We start from the raw sequence: 16,933 nt of genomic DNA, 5'->3' as shown, positions 1-16,933 counted from the left end.
TCAGTGTAACTTCTTGTTCTACTGGTCTGAAGCGCCCTCCCCCTGCATGTGACCTGGGAGATGGGCGTGGCCCTGGCTGACTCCATAAAAGAGGCGAGTCATACAGCTATTTTCTCCCTCTTGCTCGCCATCTCTTGCTTGCTGCTCTCTTGCTGCCACGCTGCTCTCCTGCAGCCATTTTGTTCTCTTAATGTAATTTTGCTGTCTGCTGGCTCTCAGCCAGCAGCACATGAGCTCAGTCTCCATGTGAGATGAACTCACAGATTGTTATGTAACTACTAAGTAAAGCCTGCCTTTCAGGGATCAAATTGTGAACTGAAATGTGAGTAAACTTCTTGTTACTTTTAAGGAAAGACTTGTGTCTTTATTCTTTTAAGAGGGATGGAAGGGGACACCAGGAATAATCCATCAAGGCAAGCCAGATTGGATTACTTAATGAAAGAGATCCAAGTGAATCTGCAAACTAGCTTCCTGCTGTATTAAGGGGAATCTGCTCTGCTACATCACTCACTAGCGTGAGTGAAGGAAGGATAATACTTATGCAATATATCCTTTCTTACTATCCTTAACATTTCCACAATACCCTTCTTCAGGATAGAGCTCTCTCCCCGGGGTCTATAGGTCCATTTCGGAGTGAAGGGTTCAAGGAGAGGGGTTTTGTGCATGCAAATCTCACACTCCCCTATTTTAATCAAAGATGGATATAAATACCTGTGGCCCATCCCAATGTTGTCGGGACTCAAATCCCTGCAACCCCAGCCAGCATGTCCAATGGTCAGGAGGGACACAGAGTCTCTATTCTCGCTAGACACACATTTCTTGGGCTCTGTGTATCCACCTGGCTTTGCAAACAAGAAGCACCAAAATCGGGGGATGGATTCTTTATTTCTTTGGAACAAAAAGTTTTCCCTCTGTAGAAAGTGGAGCGCTTCTTTTCAAGAGCTGCATCTTAAGGCTTGTGATCACGTTCTAGTAGCAGTACAGCTCTTCTGTTGAAATCTCAGTGGATACATCACTCTTGTTCTTAAGATGTGTAGCACATTTTAAGGAGCGGGAATAAGACACCTGGATTTCTGCATGCCCTTGTTGAGGTAGCCAGGTGTGATCATCCCTGGTTGACAACATTAAGGCTCCCTGTGTGCAGATGGACTCCAACTCCCATCAGCTTCAGCCAACATTATATCCCGGTCAGGGATATTATGGGAGTTGGAGTCAAACCACATAAGGTGCCTTGTCCCTCCTATACACTTTCCTAGGAATAATTCCCATTAAACTCAATGGGGCTTACTTCCAAGTGGCCATTTATATAGATCTGTGGTGCCTGTGACTTGTTTGCAGCGTATGTGTCTACTCAGAAGTTCTCATGGAGTCCAATGAGGCTTACTTTCAGGAAGGCAGGGACAGCTGAAGCCTATGTCACAGGTGCCATGAGAATCCTGAAGGATGAAAAGTCAGTCGAGATGTACTACATTAAGGCTGCAATTTTAAATGAAATTTATCCAGGCAACTGATCACCAGCTGAGCTATCCAGCTGATAGGCACCCTGGCTTGGGAGCAAATTCTGCTAAAATCAGCGGGGCTGAAATTCCAAAGAAACAAAACCAGAGGATCCTAAGTGTTGGAGAGTGCTTTATAGGTCGTTTAGTCCATGGAAAAGGACCTGTGACCCTCTAAATTGGGGGCAGCGAATCTGTAGCTCTCCAGCTGTTGTTGAACTACAACTTTCCCCATCCCTGACCATTGGTTATGCTGGCCGGTTATGTTGGGAGTTGTAGTTTGGGAGTAGGAGGGGCACAGATTCCCTACACCTGCTCTAGATATTCTTGGGACTCCCAAGTCCCATCAGCCCCAATGGTCAGAGCTAATGGATACACAAGCCAGCCACATCTGGAGGGCTATAGGTTCCCTAATGCGGGGCCCGTCCATCTGGTTTTGAGCTGCATACAAGCAAGGAGACGGTAGAACTCACCATCCTCTAATTGTTGTGCAGAAGGTGTAGCTTTTCACACCATTGTGTAATAAGTTTCAGTCACCTGTGAGCAAGCACGGGCATGCCATACTATTAATCTCTGCAACAGCTGTGAGAGGCTCAATGCGAGTTTTTTTCCAGATTCGGGGAGGCGACAAATGACCTGATTTCGTTGGAGGAGTGGCACTCTTGTACAAGTGATCTGCCATCTTCCAATTTCTTTAAAAAGTCAGGACTTTTCCAGATTATTTTCAGTTTGCCATAGTGGATGCACTATGTTCAGTTTGCCACTTTTTCAGTTTGCCACTATGTTGGATGCAGACTTTGTGATGCTCTGAGCAGATCCATTGAAATCAATGGGACTTAAGCCTAGGCAGTGGCGTAGCAATGTCAGGTGGTACCCGGTGCAAAAAAAATCTTCTCTCCCCACTCCCCCTGAAATCTAGTTGGACTCCCAAGAGACTGTGATCTACTCACAGTATAAAAAGACTGGCTGTGATCTACCAATTGTCATTGCCAGGAGCCGTTGAGCTTTTTTAAGGGAAGGATTGGCCAAAGTTCTTGAACTTTTTTGGGGGGGGGGGTTTCCTCTGCTGGTTTGCTCGCCTGCCTCCTTCCCATCCTCTCCCTGCCTGCCTGCCTCCTCCAGCAGAATTGTCAAAACGAAGGGGAAAGGGGAGAAGGATGCCTGCAAAGCACTGCAGCTACCGCCCTTCCCACGACGGCTCAGGGTAGGCAGGAATTGCGGATGGCCGTGGCGCCAAGTGTCATCCCCCTAGGAGATGACACCCAGGGCGCTCCACCCCCAACGCACTCACCTTGCTCTGCCCCTAAGTCTAGGAATGACTAGAGTTGTGGACCCAACTCTAGGGGTTTTCCCTCACTTGATAGATTACCAATATGCACGAGTGCATATAAATTCATGGAGAGCAAAGCTGCCAGTGGCTGCTAGTTATGGTGGCACCTCCAGGATTAGGGACAACATATCTCTAGATGCCAGTCATGGGGAATAGTAGCAGGAGAAGGACAAGCGTCCTCATGTTCTGCTTGTGAGATTCCCTGAGTTATCTGGTTGGCCACTTGAAGAGACAAAAGGCTGGTGTCTGGTTTGATGCAAGAGGGATTGTACATTCCTATGGTTTATTTTTGTGCCCAGAAGAAACCTGAAAGGGGGAAAGGGCACGAATGAAAAACTGCAGCATAAGACACACTTGGAATTCATTTTTGTCACTCTCATGGTTAAACCAGGAGGCAGGCAGAGTGGGACGTGAAGCAGAGCCAACCCTCAGATCAGTAATGAAAACATCTGCTTGTCCCCAAGGCAGACTTCTGATTCCCAAATGACTCATCTGAGCAGTAGGAAATACTGCCAGAATCTAGAGCTCATGTCACTGGGCTGCAGAGCAAACTATATCTATTCCACCCCCCGCCCACTAAAAATCCCTAGAAGAAATATTACATTTAACCCCATCATATATTTTCGCAAAATAGCTGTGGATATTCAACTCTTTTAAAAAATAATTTTGCTTTCTGTGGGTATGCTTGTAACTGTGATGTATCCCCAGAAAGCAAATTTTAGAGTCTCCCTCAAGCAGGTATTCACAAAAGAATCAATGAATGTAATATCTCAGCCTTCTTAAAGAGAGCACCTTGGCTGAGCGGTGATGATTCAGAGATATAGCCCAGACTGTGAATATCAAACATTTGTGGGGGACCCTATAAGGCAAACCATCCAAAAAATTTAAAGCAACAACTTTGATACATATATTTTTTTTCAACCGCGTGTTTGGGAAGGCGAATTTCCTGATCTTGGTTTCATGTTCTGGACTAGCAAAGGCTGGGCTATGTGGAGACGCTTTCTTCTCGTGAGTTACTTGCTCAGTTCCAGTGTCCACAAACAGCTTGGAAGTTACTTAGGACTTAAAGCAAGCTGAGCAGCTGACGAGCTTGGAGGAATTCAAGTGCGGTTTGACGACATCGGGTTCGACGGGCTGCACTGGGTCGCTCTCGCTAGCAATGATATGTTTCACCAAGCACCTGGAAGCTTCGTCAATGTTTATGTTTTCCTGCAGGTGAAGGAAAAAAGAAGCACAAGTTAGATCTCGGGTCTACCCAGTTCAGTATTGCTCACACTGACTGGCAGCAGCTGGATATGATTTCAGGCAGGAGTCTTTCCCATCCCTTCCTGGAAATACCATCCGGGATTGAACCAGGAGCCTTCTGCCCGCAAGGCAGCTGCTCTGCCACTGTATCCAAAGGCAACACGATGACCAAGTACAACAATGCGATATCAATATAAACTCTTTATGTACCATATTTTTTGCTCCATAAGACACACTTTTTTCCTCCTAAAAAGTAAGGGGGAATGTCTGTGCGTCTTATGGAGCGAATGCGTGGTCCCTGGAGCCAAATTGCCCAGGGGCAAAAAGCAGATTATGCTCTTTTTTTTAGAAAGAGGGAAGGGGGTGTTGAAACAAAGCCGCTGAGCAGCTGATCAGCAAGCGATCGGGAGGGGAGATAAGGGACTCTAGAGATAAAGGAGGCTGCCTGGGAGGGGGGAGGTAAAGACAGTGAATGTTCAAGGAGCGGAGACAAGAAGATTAAAGCAATGAGGAGAGAAATTAGAAGAAAAGAAGGAGCAAAAAACTGCTTTAGCTAAGGAAAAGATGCTAAGGCAAACAAGAGGGAAGGGGGTGTTGAAACAAAGCCACTGAGCAGCTGATCAGCAAGCGATCAGGAGGGAGATAAGGGACTCTAGAGATAAAGGAGGCTGCCTGGGAGGGGGGAGGTAAAAGCACAGGAATCCTCAGGATTTTTGCATTGGGTCACCCCAAATTTTCCATCAGATCACATAGCATGTCCAGGGCTACAGCCTGCACCAAAAAACCCCACACATCTACTGTTTTGTGGGGTTGCAATGGCGCAAAAACGTGGTTACAAAGCACCGATCCACATGGATCCTCAGGATTTTTGCATTGAGCTACCCCAAAATCACTGTCGAATCACATATCATGTCTGTGGCCACAGCATGAACCACAAAAATCATACATCCACTGTTTCGTTCAGAATATTTTTTTTCTTGTTTACCTCCTCTAAAAACTAGGTGCATCTTATGGTCAGGTGAGTCTTACGGAGCAAAAAAATACGGTAATCTATACAGAACATTGTACAATATGAAATATGCACTCTGCAAAACCAAATAAACAGAAGTCTTCTAAATCTCTGAAAGTCACAAAATATGCACTTTTGATGGATTCTCAAATAAACATAATTCTTATAGGTCTCTGAAAGTCGTTGTGGGCTATGCCACTGAGCTACCCAGGAGGTCTGTCTGGATGCTCTTTGAGGGACTTTCCTATCACCAATTCTCTGCCAGTAGCATTGAGTGTGTATTGATGGATCCAGCTGAAAGTGCTAGCTTTAACAGGTAAGGTTTGAACAGTTTGGGACCTTGTTATTTTAGAATCATAGAATCATAGAGTTGGAAGAGACCACAAGGGCCATCGAGTCCAACCCCCTGCCAAGCAGGAAACACCATCAGAGCACTCCTGACATATGGTTGTCAAGCCTCTGCTTAAAGACCTCCAAAGTAGGAGACTACACCACACTCCTTGGCAGCAAATTCCACGGTCGAACAGCTCTTACTGTCAGGAAGTTCTTCCTCATGTTTAGGTGGAATCTTCTTTCTTGTAGTTTGGATCCATTGCTCCGTGTCCGCTTCTCTGGAGCAGCAGAAAACAACCTTTCTCCCTCCTCTATGTGACATCCTTTTATATATTTGAACATGGCTATCATATCACCCCTTAACCTCCTCTTCTCCAGGCTAAACATGCCCAGCTCCCTTAGCCATTCCTCATAAGGCATCGTTTCTAGGCCTTTGACCATTTTGGTTGCCCTCCTCTGGACACGTTCCAGTTTGTCAGTGTCCTTCTTGAACTGTGGTGCCCAGAACTGGACACAGTACTTCAGGTGAGGTCTGACCAGAGCAGAATACAGTGGCACTATTACTTCCCTTGATCTAGATGCTATACTCCTATTGATGCAAGGGCCACCACCTATTATTAAATTTCTATACCACCTTTCATCTGAAGACCACAGGGCAGTTAACGATGTAAAAACACAAACATACATGCCATAATAAGGAAAGCAATGACACTACACACATGCAAAGCTTTCCAAGCCTTCGACTGGCCTCCAAGGTCCTGTCCTCTGGCCCCCCATAATCATCAGACTGATGTCTTGCTAGCTGTCTTCCAGGAAGTGTGCCCCCTCCTTTATTGGTGATCCATTTTGCGTACTACCTCATCGGATTTTGTGGCTTTCACGCTGGGACTAATGTTTTTGCTGCTGCTGTTTTGGGTTGTTTTGACATTTATTGGCCTGTTTTTAATCCTGTTATATACCTGATGCATTGCTTGTCTGTCCTTGTGAAGGTTTAGCATGACAGGCAAGGTATAAATATCTGAAATGCAAACATACAAAAGGAGGAAAGTGGCACAGACTGGAGTCTGAATATAGCAAAGGCAATTGAAGTGAACAAATGAACTCTGGGTTGGATTTAAGAATCCTGAACAGGGATGTCATACCCACCCAGTGATTGGGGGAAAATGGGACATCCCATTTTTTCATGCAAGATCGCAGCAGCCATTTTGAGTGTGCACTCTTGCTTTCACCCCAAGAAAAATGCTTTATTTGGGGCTGTGATCTTGCACAGTGCCAAAAAAATGCATTTTGGGGTGTCATGTGAGATTGCACCCCGAAAAAGTGTTTTTTGTGGGCAAGATCATTGTGTGGGTCATGTGACTTGCCCAGAAGAGCATCCCGGAAGATGCACATCTCGGTTTTTTATCTGAAAGGGTTGGACAGTATGGGCTCTGCTTTCAGAATGGACCCATGAAATTCCTCACCACCAGGAAAGAAGAAGAGTTTGGATTTGATATCCCGCCTTTCACTCCCCTTCAGGAGTCTCAAAGCAGCTAACAATCTCCTTTCCCTTCCTCCCCCACAACAAACACTCTGTGAGGTGAGTGGGGCTGAGAGACTTCAAAGAAGTTGGACTAGATGACCCTTGGAGTCCCTTCCAACTCTACAATTCTGTGAGTCTATAATACTTATCTCAGGGTAATTAATTGCATGGCTGCGTTCAGAGATGCTTGTGTGTGGTGGACCCAGCCAGATATTGGCTCTTGATTGCTTGCACCTCACTGTGAAATTTAACAGCTTACACGTTGGCGACGGATGGAGAGCAGGCACCAACCTCAAAGGACTTGAGTCTATCATACAACATTCTGAACAGACCTGCAAATTCCTTTGGTTGACCATAAGTGACTGTCGAGGTGTTGTAGAATGCTTTGTGCTGAAGGCAACTTGAGCAACTGATATTTCCTCTGCTCTCTGAAAACTGGGTGGAAGAACCTTAAACAAGTGAAGCATCACTGGTGCAAGATTCCTCAGCCTCATTTCAGGAGACGCCCCCTACTCCGGTCAAAGTAGCACCATACAACATAGTCAACCCTATTCAGAAGCTCACACTTAAGAACCTAGGAACAACCCAGGTAGGTCAGACCAAAGCCCCATCTAGCCTAGTATCCTTTTCTCACAGCAGCCAAGCAGATGGAAAGCTCACACATTCTTTGGCGGACCATGTGAAAGTAATATGACCCATAAATAGAAAACCAAACACGACTCAATTTGACTGGTACAGTGGATCCGCAGTTTTCGAGCGTCTCAGAAGCTGAACAATTCAGAACCTGGACACTGAAAACCCGAAAGTGAATGCTTCCGTTTTTGAACGCGCCTTGGAAGTTGAACGGCTTCCAAGGCATGTTTCTCCATCGAAATTGCTGGCCACCCATTGCGCCTCAGTTGTTGAACATTCCAGAAGTTGAACGGTCTTCCGGAATGGATTACGTTCAACAACCAAGGTACCATATCAATTTATCATGCATTTTTGGAAATGGAATACAAATTCTGCAGAAAAACATACTACTAGAATAGTTTCAATGGTACATGTCCCACCCATGGCACATTTAGGCACACAATTTTGGGATTTCTGTTCTGTTACTAGGACACACACCACAATGCTCAAAACTTCCAGGTTTATCGTTATTGAGCATCGTAACATTAACCTGAAGAGAAAATATGACACTTTACTGAATAGGCCTTCAAGCAATTTCGGGCTGCAGTTCAGAATTCGTCACCAGTATAATTTTTGCATTTTTCATACAGCTGTAAAACAAACACACAACATTAATGCCTAGAGCTTTCATTTCTAATACCTGAAATAAATCCTGTCACATCTGGGTGCCTTGCTTTCTTTGCTGACATAATGTGCCTTTATTAGTTTTAGTTTTCATGGGCTGCTTCCCACTTCCAAATGAAATGGTTTATGATTGGCCATGTAAATCTCTTAGGATTGATGATTCTTATGGTCTAGGGATGTAAAGCTGTGTCTAGAATTTACACAGTCAAGCAGTTTATGGAAAGGTGGAATTGTGTGTCCTTTGAAACCCAGGGGAAACTGTATACTGGAAGTGCAACAGCAGAGATCATTCAGTTTCTTACTTAAGGGTTAATTCAATAAAGGGTTAATTCATTAAATAAAGTGTGTTGGGTGACACTGGTGAATGCTGAATGCTCTCCCCCCAACAAAAAATGGCTTATCTGGTACCTACACAGTTAATATTTTTGGTTAAGGATGCCCCCGCCGATTTAAAAACCTCCCTGTCTCGAATGGATCATTTTCATCGCCCTCATTTTCATTAAGATTCATGCTGTAACTTGAGTTTTATTGCATTCTGTAACGCTGATTGTTTTATCGATTGCTGCTGTGTCAGCTGCCCTTGGAAGCGTTCTGTCTGAAGGGTTTGGATGCAAATGGAGAGAACAAATAAACGCTTTTAATTCCCACCCTCCGTTAACAGAGATTGCCCCAGGTCCTTGCCTTCTGTTCAACAGGCACCAAGGAAGCGGAGGGAGGGGGACTTTGCAGAGATTCGTCCCCCCACCCTTGGGTGTGTTCTGTCAAAGGCCAGTTAAGAAGGCCAGCAACCTAATCACTTAATCACCGTGACTATTTACATTTGCAGTCCTGTCCTTGGTAGCTCCAGCTACTGACATCTGTACAATGGAAAAGCAGAGGGTGAGGAATAATTCCCCCCCCCCCCCGTCAAGGACAGACTCTCCTGGAGGAAAGTAAATCTGTCAGGGGCTGCACATGAGCAGAGTTGAAGCCAGCAGTGGGTTTTCCCCATTTTCTCTGCCACCCACTTTAAATTCTGCTAAGGCCTTCATGTCACCCTGACGCAGAGCAATGCAAACTGTAGGGAATTCTTGGGGTTCACTGGAAGCTTATCTGGGATTCCTCCAGTATAAAGAGAAATCCGATTGGACTGCTTTTATTTTGGGGTGGTGGTGAGGGGGAGGTTTCTGGAAACAGGGAAGGGAAAGAAATTCAATTCAGTTTGCATTTAAAGGAAAACCTACATAATTTCCACTCTCCAAAACAATGCACAAACTGAAACACAGGGATCTTTCAAAATTCGTACTTCCCTGAATTTTGCAACACAGAACTCCACTCAAGAGGTGTGTAGAAAAATGCACATTTTTGTGTGTGCATAAAAATGCATGTATAGATATAAACTTGTAGTAGGAGAAAATGCTTTGAAAAAAAATGTGAACGTTAGGAGAAATTCACACTAAAATGATGGTCAATTTTCATGAGAACTTAAAAAAAATGCAAATTGATGCAAAAATGTGAGGGATCTGAATTTAAGATTGGGGAAAAACCAGATCAGAAACCAGGAAGATCAAGTATTTCTAAAAGACTGGAATAATTTTTTTATAGTATTTAAAAGACCAGTGTAAACAGTTAAAATCATTGGCAGGGATACAATGACACTTGTAATGTGAAATGAACTTTGGAAACTATGAATATATAACAGATAGATAAAGGTAAAAGATGCAGAAAAAGAACAAAAATATTTTCTTTGGAAATGGAAACAATGGAGGGAGGGGAGGAGGCCCAGAGGTTCGAAAGAACTTTTTTATTTTAATGTTTTGAAATGGTTAAAGTTAAAATGTATAAATTTATGTAAAACCAATAAAAATTATATATATATATGTGTGTGTGTGTGTGTGTGTGTGTGTGTGTATGTATGTATATATATATGTGTGTGTGTGTGTGTGTGTGTGTATATATATATATATAATCTACGAAAGCATATATATATATATATATATATATATATATATATATATATATATGAGAATTTAAGATAGGGGGAAAATGAGAAAATTTGAGAAACAACATTGACAGATTCACCCATCCCTATCCAGCGATGCTGAAGAAGGGGCTTTCTAAGCTAGGAAAATGAAAAGAATCTTTAGTTCAGAACAACTGCGACTCATTAACAGCTTGTATCCTGTTGCAATGAGAAGAAAAGAGATGTTTCTCACTCTGGACCTCTGGATTCTGAAATGAGGCGAAGGATAGATAAACGGTTGCCATGGTCACCAGGCCTTGGCCTAGCAGGGACATAACAGACAGTGTTGGATTTACGTATAAGCTAAACAAACTTTAGCTTAGGGCCCCACTCTCTTGGGGGCCCCCCAAAAAAAATTAAAGGAAAAAAAACCCCTGGGTGTACATTTCCAAAATATAAGATAAAAAAGAATTAAAATAAAACCTACATACAGCAACAGTGTTTAGTGTTGTGTAGGCTCCTATGATGTAAGTAATGGGCCCCACCTGCTAGCCTGCTCCCTAAAATATCACTGGTTTGCTCATTTCTATATATAGGGTGCCTACATAAAATACATATTTTGTTATGTGCAAATGGCTTTAGATACCTATTAGGTCCATAAGTTACCATATGGCATATGTTCAACACAAAAAACAGTGAGAATTTGTTGTTGACAAAGGACAGCTGGACATATAAAGGGCCCCATTACCTTCAGTTGCTTAGGGCCTCATCAAACCTAAATCTAGCCCTGATAACAGACCATTATTGGAAGAAGATACCTCCAATGGCTCTGGGTCCAGTCTAAGACCCTAGGAGCACACTGGCGAAAACAAACAGAAGCTATCGTCAGCGAGATGCATTCAGCTGGTTTTCTGCTAATATATTTGCAATTAATTTTACAAAGTGTTTCCAGGCTCTGGTTATAACCCTCTTGCCCACCGGTGCTCATACCCTGTTTGAGGGCTTTCCATAGGCTTCTGGTTGGCCACTGGGAGAACAAACTGCTGGAGTAAATGGGACGTTGGTCTGAACCGGAAGACTCTTCTCATGTTCTAATGAAGTAGCTTCCACGTGTCACAACGGAAGCGAAGCAGAACTGCAAAGGAAGCCCATTACTTCCTGAGGACCGACCTAATACTTATCTCTATGCGGTAGTTCTGGCTATCTTATAACGGCTTCTTTAGAAAATGTCAGCAGAGCAAAGTGGAAATGCTCATGCAGGGGGAATAGTGCAGTGCAGTGGCAAACATGCTGGGTTTGGAGCAGGGAGACCAGAATTCAGGTCCATTTCCTTCTCAGAGGTGAAGCTCAGTGTGTGCCCTCAAAAATCTCACAGCTGAACATAGGCACAGATCAGTCTGTGTCAATTCAAGAAGGACACTGACAAACTGGAACGTGTCCAGAGGAGGGCAACCAAAATGGTCAAAGGCCTGGAAACGATGCCTTATGAGGAACGGCTAAGGGAGCTGGGCATGTTTAGCCTGGAGAAGAGGAGGTTAAGGGGTGATATGATAGCCATGTTCAAATATATAAAAGGATGTCACATAGAGGAGGGAGAAAGGTTGTTTTCTGCTGCTCCAGAGAAGCGGACACGGAGCAATGGATCCAAACTACAAGAAAAAAGATTCCACCTTAACATTAGGAAGAACTTCCTGACAGTAAGAGCTGTTCGACAGTGGAATTTGCTGCCAAGGAGTGTGGTGGAGTCTCCTACTTTGGAGGTCTTTAAGCAGAGGCTTGACAACCATATGTCAGGAGTGCTCTGATGGTGTTTCCTGCTTGACGGGGTTGGACTCGATGGCCCTTGTGGTCTCTTCCAACTCTATGATTCTATGAGTCTATGAACCTGGTGTCCTCCAGCTGTCTTGGACTACAATTCCCATCAGTCCCAGCCGGCACTGGTGGGAGTTGTAGCCCCAAACAGCTGGGGATCATCAGGTTCACTAAGGCTGGCACAAATCTTGTGTACTTACAACACTTCTATTCTGCATCTCACACACACCCCTAAAAATACTTCTTTGCCTGTTCATAGAATCATAGAATTGGAGAGATGGAAAGGACCATGAGGGTCATCTAGTCCAACCCCCTTGAAATGCAGGAATCTATTGCCCAATGTGGATCTTGAACCCACAGTCCTAAGATTAATCCGCATGCTCTACTGATGAAGGGTACCGTACTCACTGAGGGACACGCAGAACTTTACAAACAGGTAAAGGTAAAGGGACCCCTGACCATTAGGTCCAGTCGTGGACGACTCTGGGGTTGTGGTGCTCATCTCGCTTTACTGGCCAAGGGAGCTGGCATTTGTCCATAGACAGCTTCCGGGTCATGTGGCCAGCATGACTAAGCCGCTTCTGGCGAACCAGAGCAGCGCACGGAAACACCGTTTACCTTCCCGCCGGAGTGGTACCTATTTATCTAAATAAAAAAATTCCTTCCAGTAGCACCTTAAAGACCAACTAATTTATCTACTTGCACTATGACGTGCTTTTGAACTGCTAGGTTGGCAGGAGCAGGGACCGAGCAACGGGAGCTCACCCTGTCACGGGGATTCGAACCGCCAACCTTCTGATTGGCAAGTCCTAGGCTCTGTGGTTTAGACCACAGTGCCGCCCACGTTACAAACAGACTCCTGTTCAAACCAATGGGATGCCCCCCCCCCGACTGCAGCCCCTACCACCTAAAGCTGATCCAGAGGGTCCCCAACTCTCAGAGCAGATTTAGGGTGTGGGGGCTGCAGGGAGAAAGTGTTTGTTGAGTATTTGGGGCACACTTGCTTAGAAAACATACAGTGGATCAAGATCATTTCAGGGTGTGCAATGCTCATGTATCTCCAATAAAACATTTTTAAATAAACAAAACAAAATGGCAGATTTCACCTATATATATTTTAAGTGGCTATCTTATCTTGCTGACATTCCTGTGTTCTTCTTTTTTAAAAATGGTTCCTATCCACCCCTGCCCTTAGGGATGGGGCAAGGCAGAAAACTAAGATAGTACCTGCATAATACCCAAAACTTTCTATCTCACATACACACCTGTATACATGAAGGGCACCTACCCCTCCTTGTGTCACAACCCTGCCAGCCCTCCACCCTGTCCTTTACCCCTCATTCAGACTCACATATCCTCAACAGCTCCCTCAAGCAACCCACATCCTCGCAATTTCTTCACCCCCCTCACATATCCTCAGGGTTCCCCTGAATTCCGCCATCCCTGCATTTTCCAAACTTCTCCTGTTGTTCAAAACTGCCATTTAAAAACATGCTCTTCCCTTTCAATCCCCTCCCGCACCCCAATTTCATGCAGATCCAGGACTGTGATGCAGCACGGTATATCCTCCAGAGGGTGCTGCAGTGTGACCGCCTTACATTTTTATTATATAGAAAGATAGCAACCTACAACATTAAGGAGGAGTACAGTGGAGCCTCGGGTTGCAGATGTAATCCGTGACTGAGGCACGCGCACAACCCACAGCATTCGTAACCTGCAGCACCACGCCTGCGCACACGTGACGCGATTTGATGCTTCTGTGCACGCGCAAAACATGATTTAGCGTTTCTGCCCATGTGCGAGTGGCGAAACCCAGAAGTAACCCTTTCTGGTACTTTTGGGTTTCCCGTAGTCCGCAACCTGAAAATGCAAAACCTGAAGCGTTTGTAACCTGAGGTACCACTGTTTAGGAATCTGCCTTTTACATTGGTCCACCTAACTCAGCATTGCCTACACTGACAGGCAGAGGCTCTGAAGGATTTTCAACAGGGAGCTTCTCCCAGTCCCATCTAGAGATTCTGTTAGGGATTGAACCAGGGACCTTTTGTACACAAAGCCGATGAACTACCACTGATCTACAAGCCCTTTCATTTTGTTGCATGAACGGCAACAAAAATGGAGAAACAAATCAAGGCAGAGCATGGCATTGGCTGTGCGCCAGGCGCAAGACGTTAGCAATAATTACTAGAACAGCTCAGGTTTTGGACTCAGCTTATCGCAGGGCCTGCTACACAACAGCTAAGGTTAAGCTTACAGATTTATGTCTGAGCTCTCCCTGCCAAGACGTGGTGTTCCTTCCAAAATCTATAGCAACTGCATGCAGTTTCCCCCAAATCTCCAGAGAGCTAATTATGCAAGGAAAAAAACGTTTCTGCTTTTTTTAGGCTGATGAAGACGCTGTGCAGGAGATCCATGATTAGGATCCCCCTGTTTTCATTTTGCTGATTAAAGCCATGTAGAGCCATCCTTTGAAGAGGGGAGGGGATGTTGAATCCTTTCTCCCTGCCCGCCTGCCTCGCCCATGTCAATTAGCAGAGGGGAGGGAAATAAGATTGGAACAGTAAAAGTGCCCATTTTATTTCGCTCAAAGAGCCAACATCAGCTTTAGGTAAAGGTAAAGGGACCCCTGACCATTAGGTCCAGTCGTGACCGGCTCTGGGGTTGTGCGCTCATCTCGCTCTATAGGCCGAGGGAGCCAGCGTTTGTCCGCAGGCAGCTTCCGGGTCATGTGGCCAGCATGACTAAGCCACTTCTGGCGAACCAGAGCAGCACACGGAAATGCCGTTTACCTTCCCGCTGGATTGGTACCTATTTATCTACTTGCACTTTGATGTGCTTTCGAACTGCTAGGTTGGCAGGAGCAGGGACCGAGCAACGGGAGCTCACCCCGTTGCGGGGATTTGAACCGCTGACCTTCTGATTGGCAAATCCTAGGCTCTGTGGTTTAACCCACAGCACCACCCACGTCCCTAACATCAGCTTTAGGAATGGAGAAACCAGGCCACCACTTCTCTGAACTAGCTGACTTTCTTTATTTGCAGTCCATGGACAACTAGAACACAACAATTAGCAATAAATAACGTAAAGAGAAATGCACATTAATGCAGCTCAAATAAAACACAGAGTTATAACAACACTAAGCAGTGTGAGTCTCTCTGTGTGTACGGCGATCAGAAATGCTCTAACGAAAACAGCCACATTCAAAAACTTTGCCATCTGTGATCGACTTACTGGAGACTTGAAGCGGACTGATCATAAGACACTCAGAAGAGAAGCCAGGAAGGAATTAATGGGATATATTAGGTCTTTCCTAGCCTCTTGATAAAAACCATAGTAAAAAAAAAGAAAAAAGGAGGGGGGATGAAAGATAGACTCAACTGCAACATTTTTAAAAAGGCAGCGTCTTTTGTTCTTTGGGGTTTTGTGGTATCTGCCATCTAACAAATTCGAACGTTAAACCTTGTCAAAGAGAAAGAAACCTCCTATATTTAGGGATAGTTAACTTTCCCAAGTCTGGCTTTCCATCTTTATAGAAGGGGCACGGTACCAGCGACTGAGGGGTTCTCACAGAATTCCTTGATGCTCTTGGAAATCAATATCCTAACGCCCCTGTTCAGCAATTGATTTGACACCCTTCGGACCCCACAGTTCACAGGTAAGAGGGTGACAGACCTACTGAGCTAATTTTTGCACCACAGGCTTCAACCAAGGTGATTTGAAAGAATCAAACATGCCGTAGAGACCAAGGAAAACTCACAAGAAGGCTGTGATGGTAAAAGCCTCCCTCTGACAGATTCATAGTGGGGGGGGGGAGCTTCGGATCCAACCCAATGGACCAGTTGAGAGAAGCATACCTCTGTTTAATAATAATAATAATAATAATAATAATAATAATATATTATTTATATCCCGCCCATCTGGCTTGGTCTCCCCAGCCACTCTGGAAGTCTCCCAAGAGAAGACTAAAAACACACAAAAACATCAAACATTAAAAACCTCCCTAAAGAGGGCTGCCTTCAGATGTCTTCTAAAAGTCAGACAGTTGTTTATTTCCTTGACATCTGATGGGTGGGCCTTCCGCAGGGTGGGTGCCACTACCGAGAAGGCCCTCTGCCTGGTTCCCTGTAACCTCACTTCTCACAGGGAGGGAACCACCAGAAGGCCCTCGGAGCTGGACCTCAGGGCTGAATGATGGGGGTGGAGACGCTCCTCCAGGTATACTGGGCCGAGGCCATTTAGGGCTTTAAAGGTCAGCACCAACACTTTGAATTGTGCTCGGAAACGTACTGGGAGCCTTTCTGCAGGTCTTTCAAGACCGGTGTTATGTGGCCTCGGTGGCCACTCCCATTTACCAGTCTAGCTGCCGCATTCTGGATTAATTGTAGTGTCCGGGTCACCTTCAAAGGTATCCCCACGTAGAGCGCATTGCAGTACTCATTGCAGTTGAGAGATGTGCAAGCTTTTGGTACCGCGTGCAGTTCTTGCACCTCTCGCTTTGTGAGAGCTGAGAAACAAAGCAAGAAGTCTTCCACTAGTTATAGTTCCCGAAAGTATAGTTTGCCCAAACTAGGAAACTATGGTCAACAGATTTGGAACAAGCCAGAATATTAAGCCAACTTCAAAGCAACATAGGCTACAAGATTGACTTACAGCCTTTCCTTTTGCATACTAAAACATGTTTTGTTATTCTGGCCTGTTCTGAAGCTGGAAACAATAGCTACCAGGTTCAGAGGAAACAGGAAACGATGGTCAATGGAACTACTTTGTTTGCTCATTGATATGACGGGGGCTGCATGTGCAGCCAAAAGCCCCAGTCATGTCCAGGCTTCAAATGAATGAAGTCAATGCCATTGAACTTCAATGGTCAATTCTCAGCAGCCATAGCTGCTGCCCATTGATAAATTTGTTTTCCCCAAAGATGCCAGATCCTTTCTGAAAAGCTTTTGGA

The 16,933-nt window shown here is 44.9% G+C and overlaps 1 protein-coding gene across 1 annotated transcript in view; it reads right to left on the bottom strand.

Annotated features, from left to right (window-relative positions):
- Positions 1-866: 866 nt before the first annotated feature.
- The window catches only part of RAB38 (RAB38, member RAS oncogene family), a 35,851-nt gene continuing 19,784 nt past the window's right edge, over positions 867-16,933 (bottom strand). The window contains exon 3 of the mRNA XM_083500032.1: positions 867-4,035. Within this exon, the coding sequence (XP_083356158.1) occupies positions 3,883-4,035 (153 nt within the window). The 3' untranslated portion in view covers positions 867-3,882. The remainder of the gene's footprint in view (positions 4,036-16,933) is intronic.

Source organism: Podarcis liolepis (genome assembly GCF_965112155.1).
Source record: "Podarcis liolepis genome assembly, chromosome: 4".
Lineage (NCBI taxonomy): Eukaryota > Metazoa > Chordata > Lepidosauria > Squamata > Lacertidae > Podarcis > Podarcis liolepis.
Note: the sequence above shows the minus strand (reverse complement) of the source record. Positions and strands in the feature narration are given on the sequence as shown.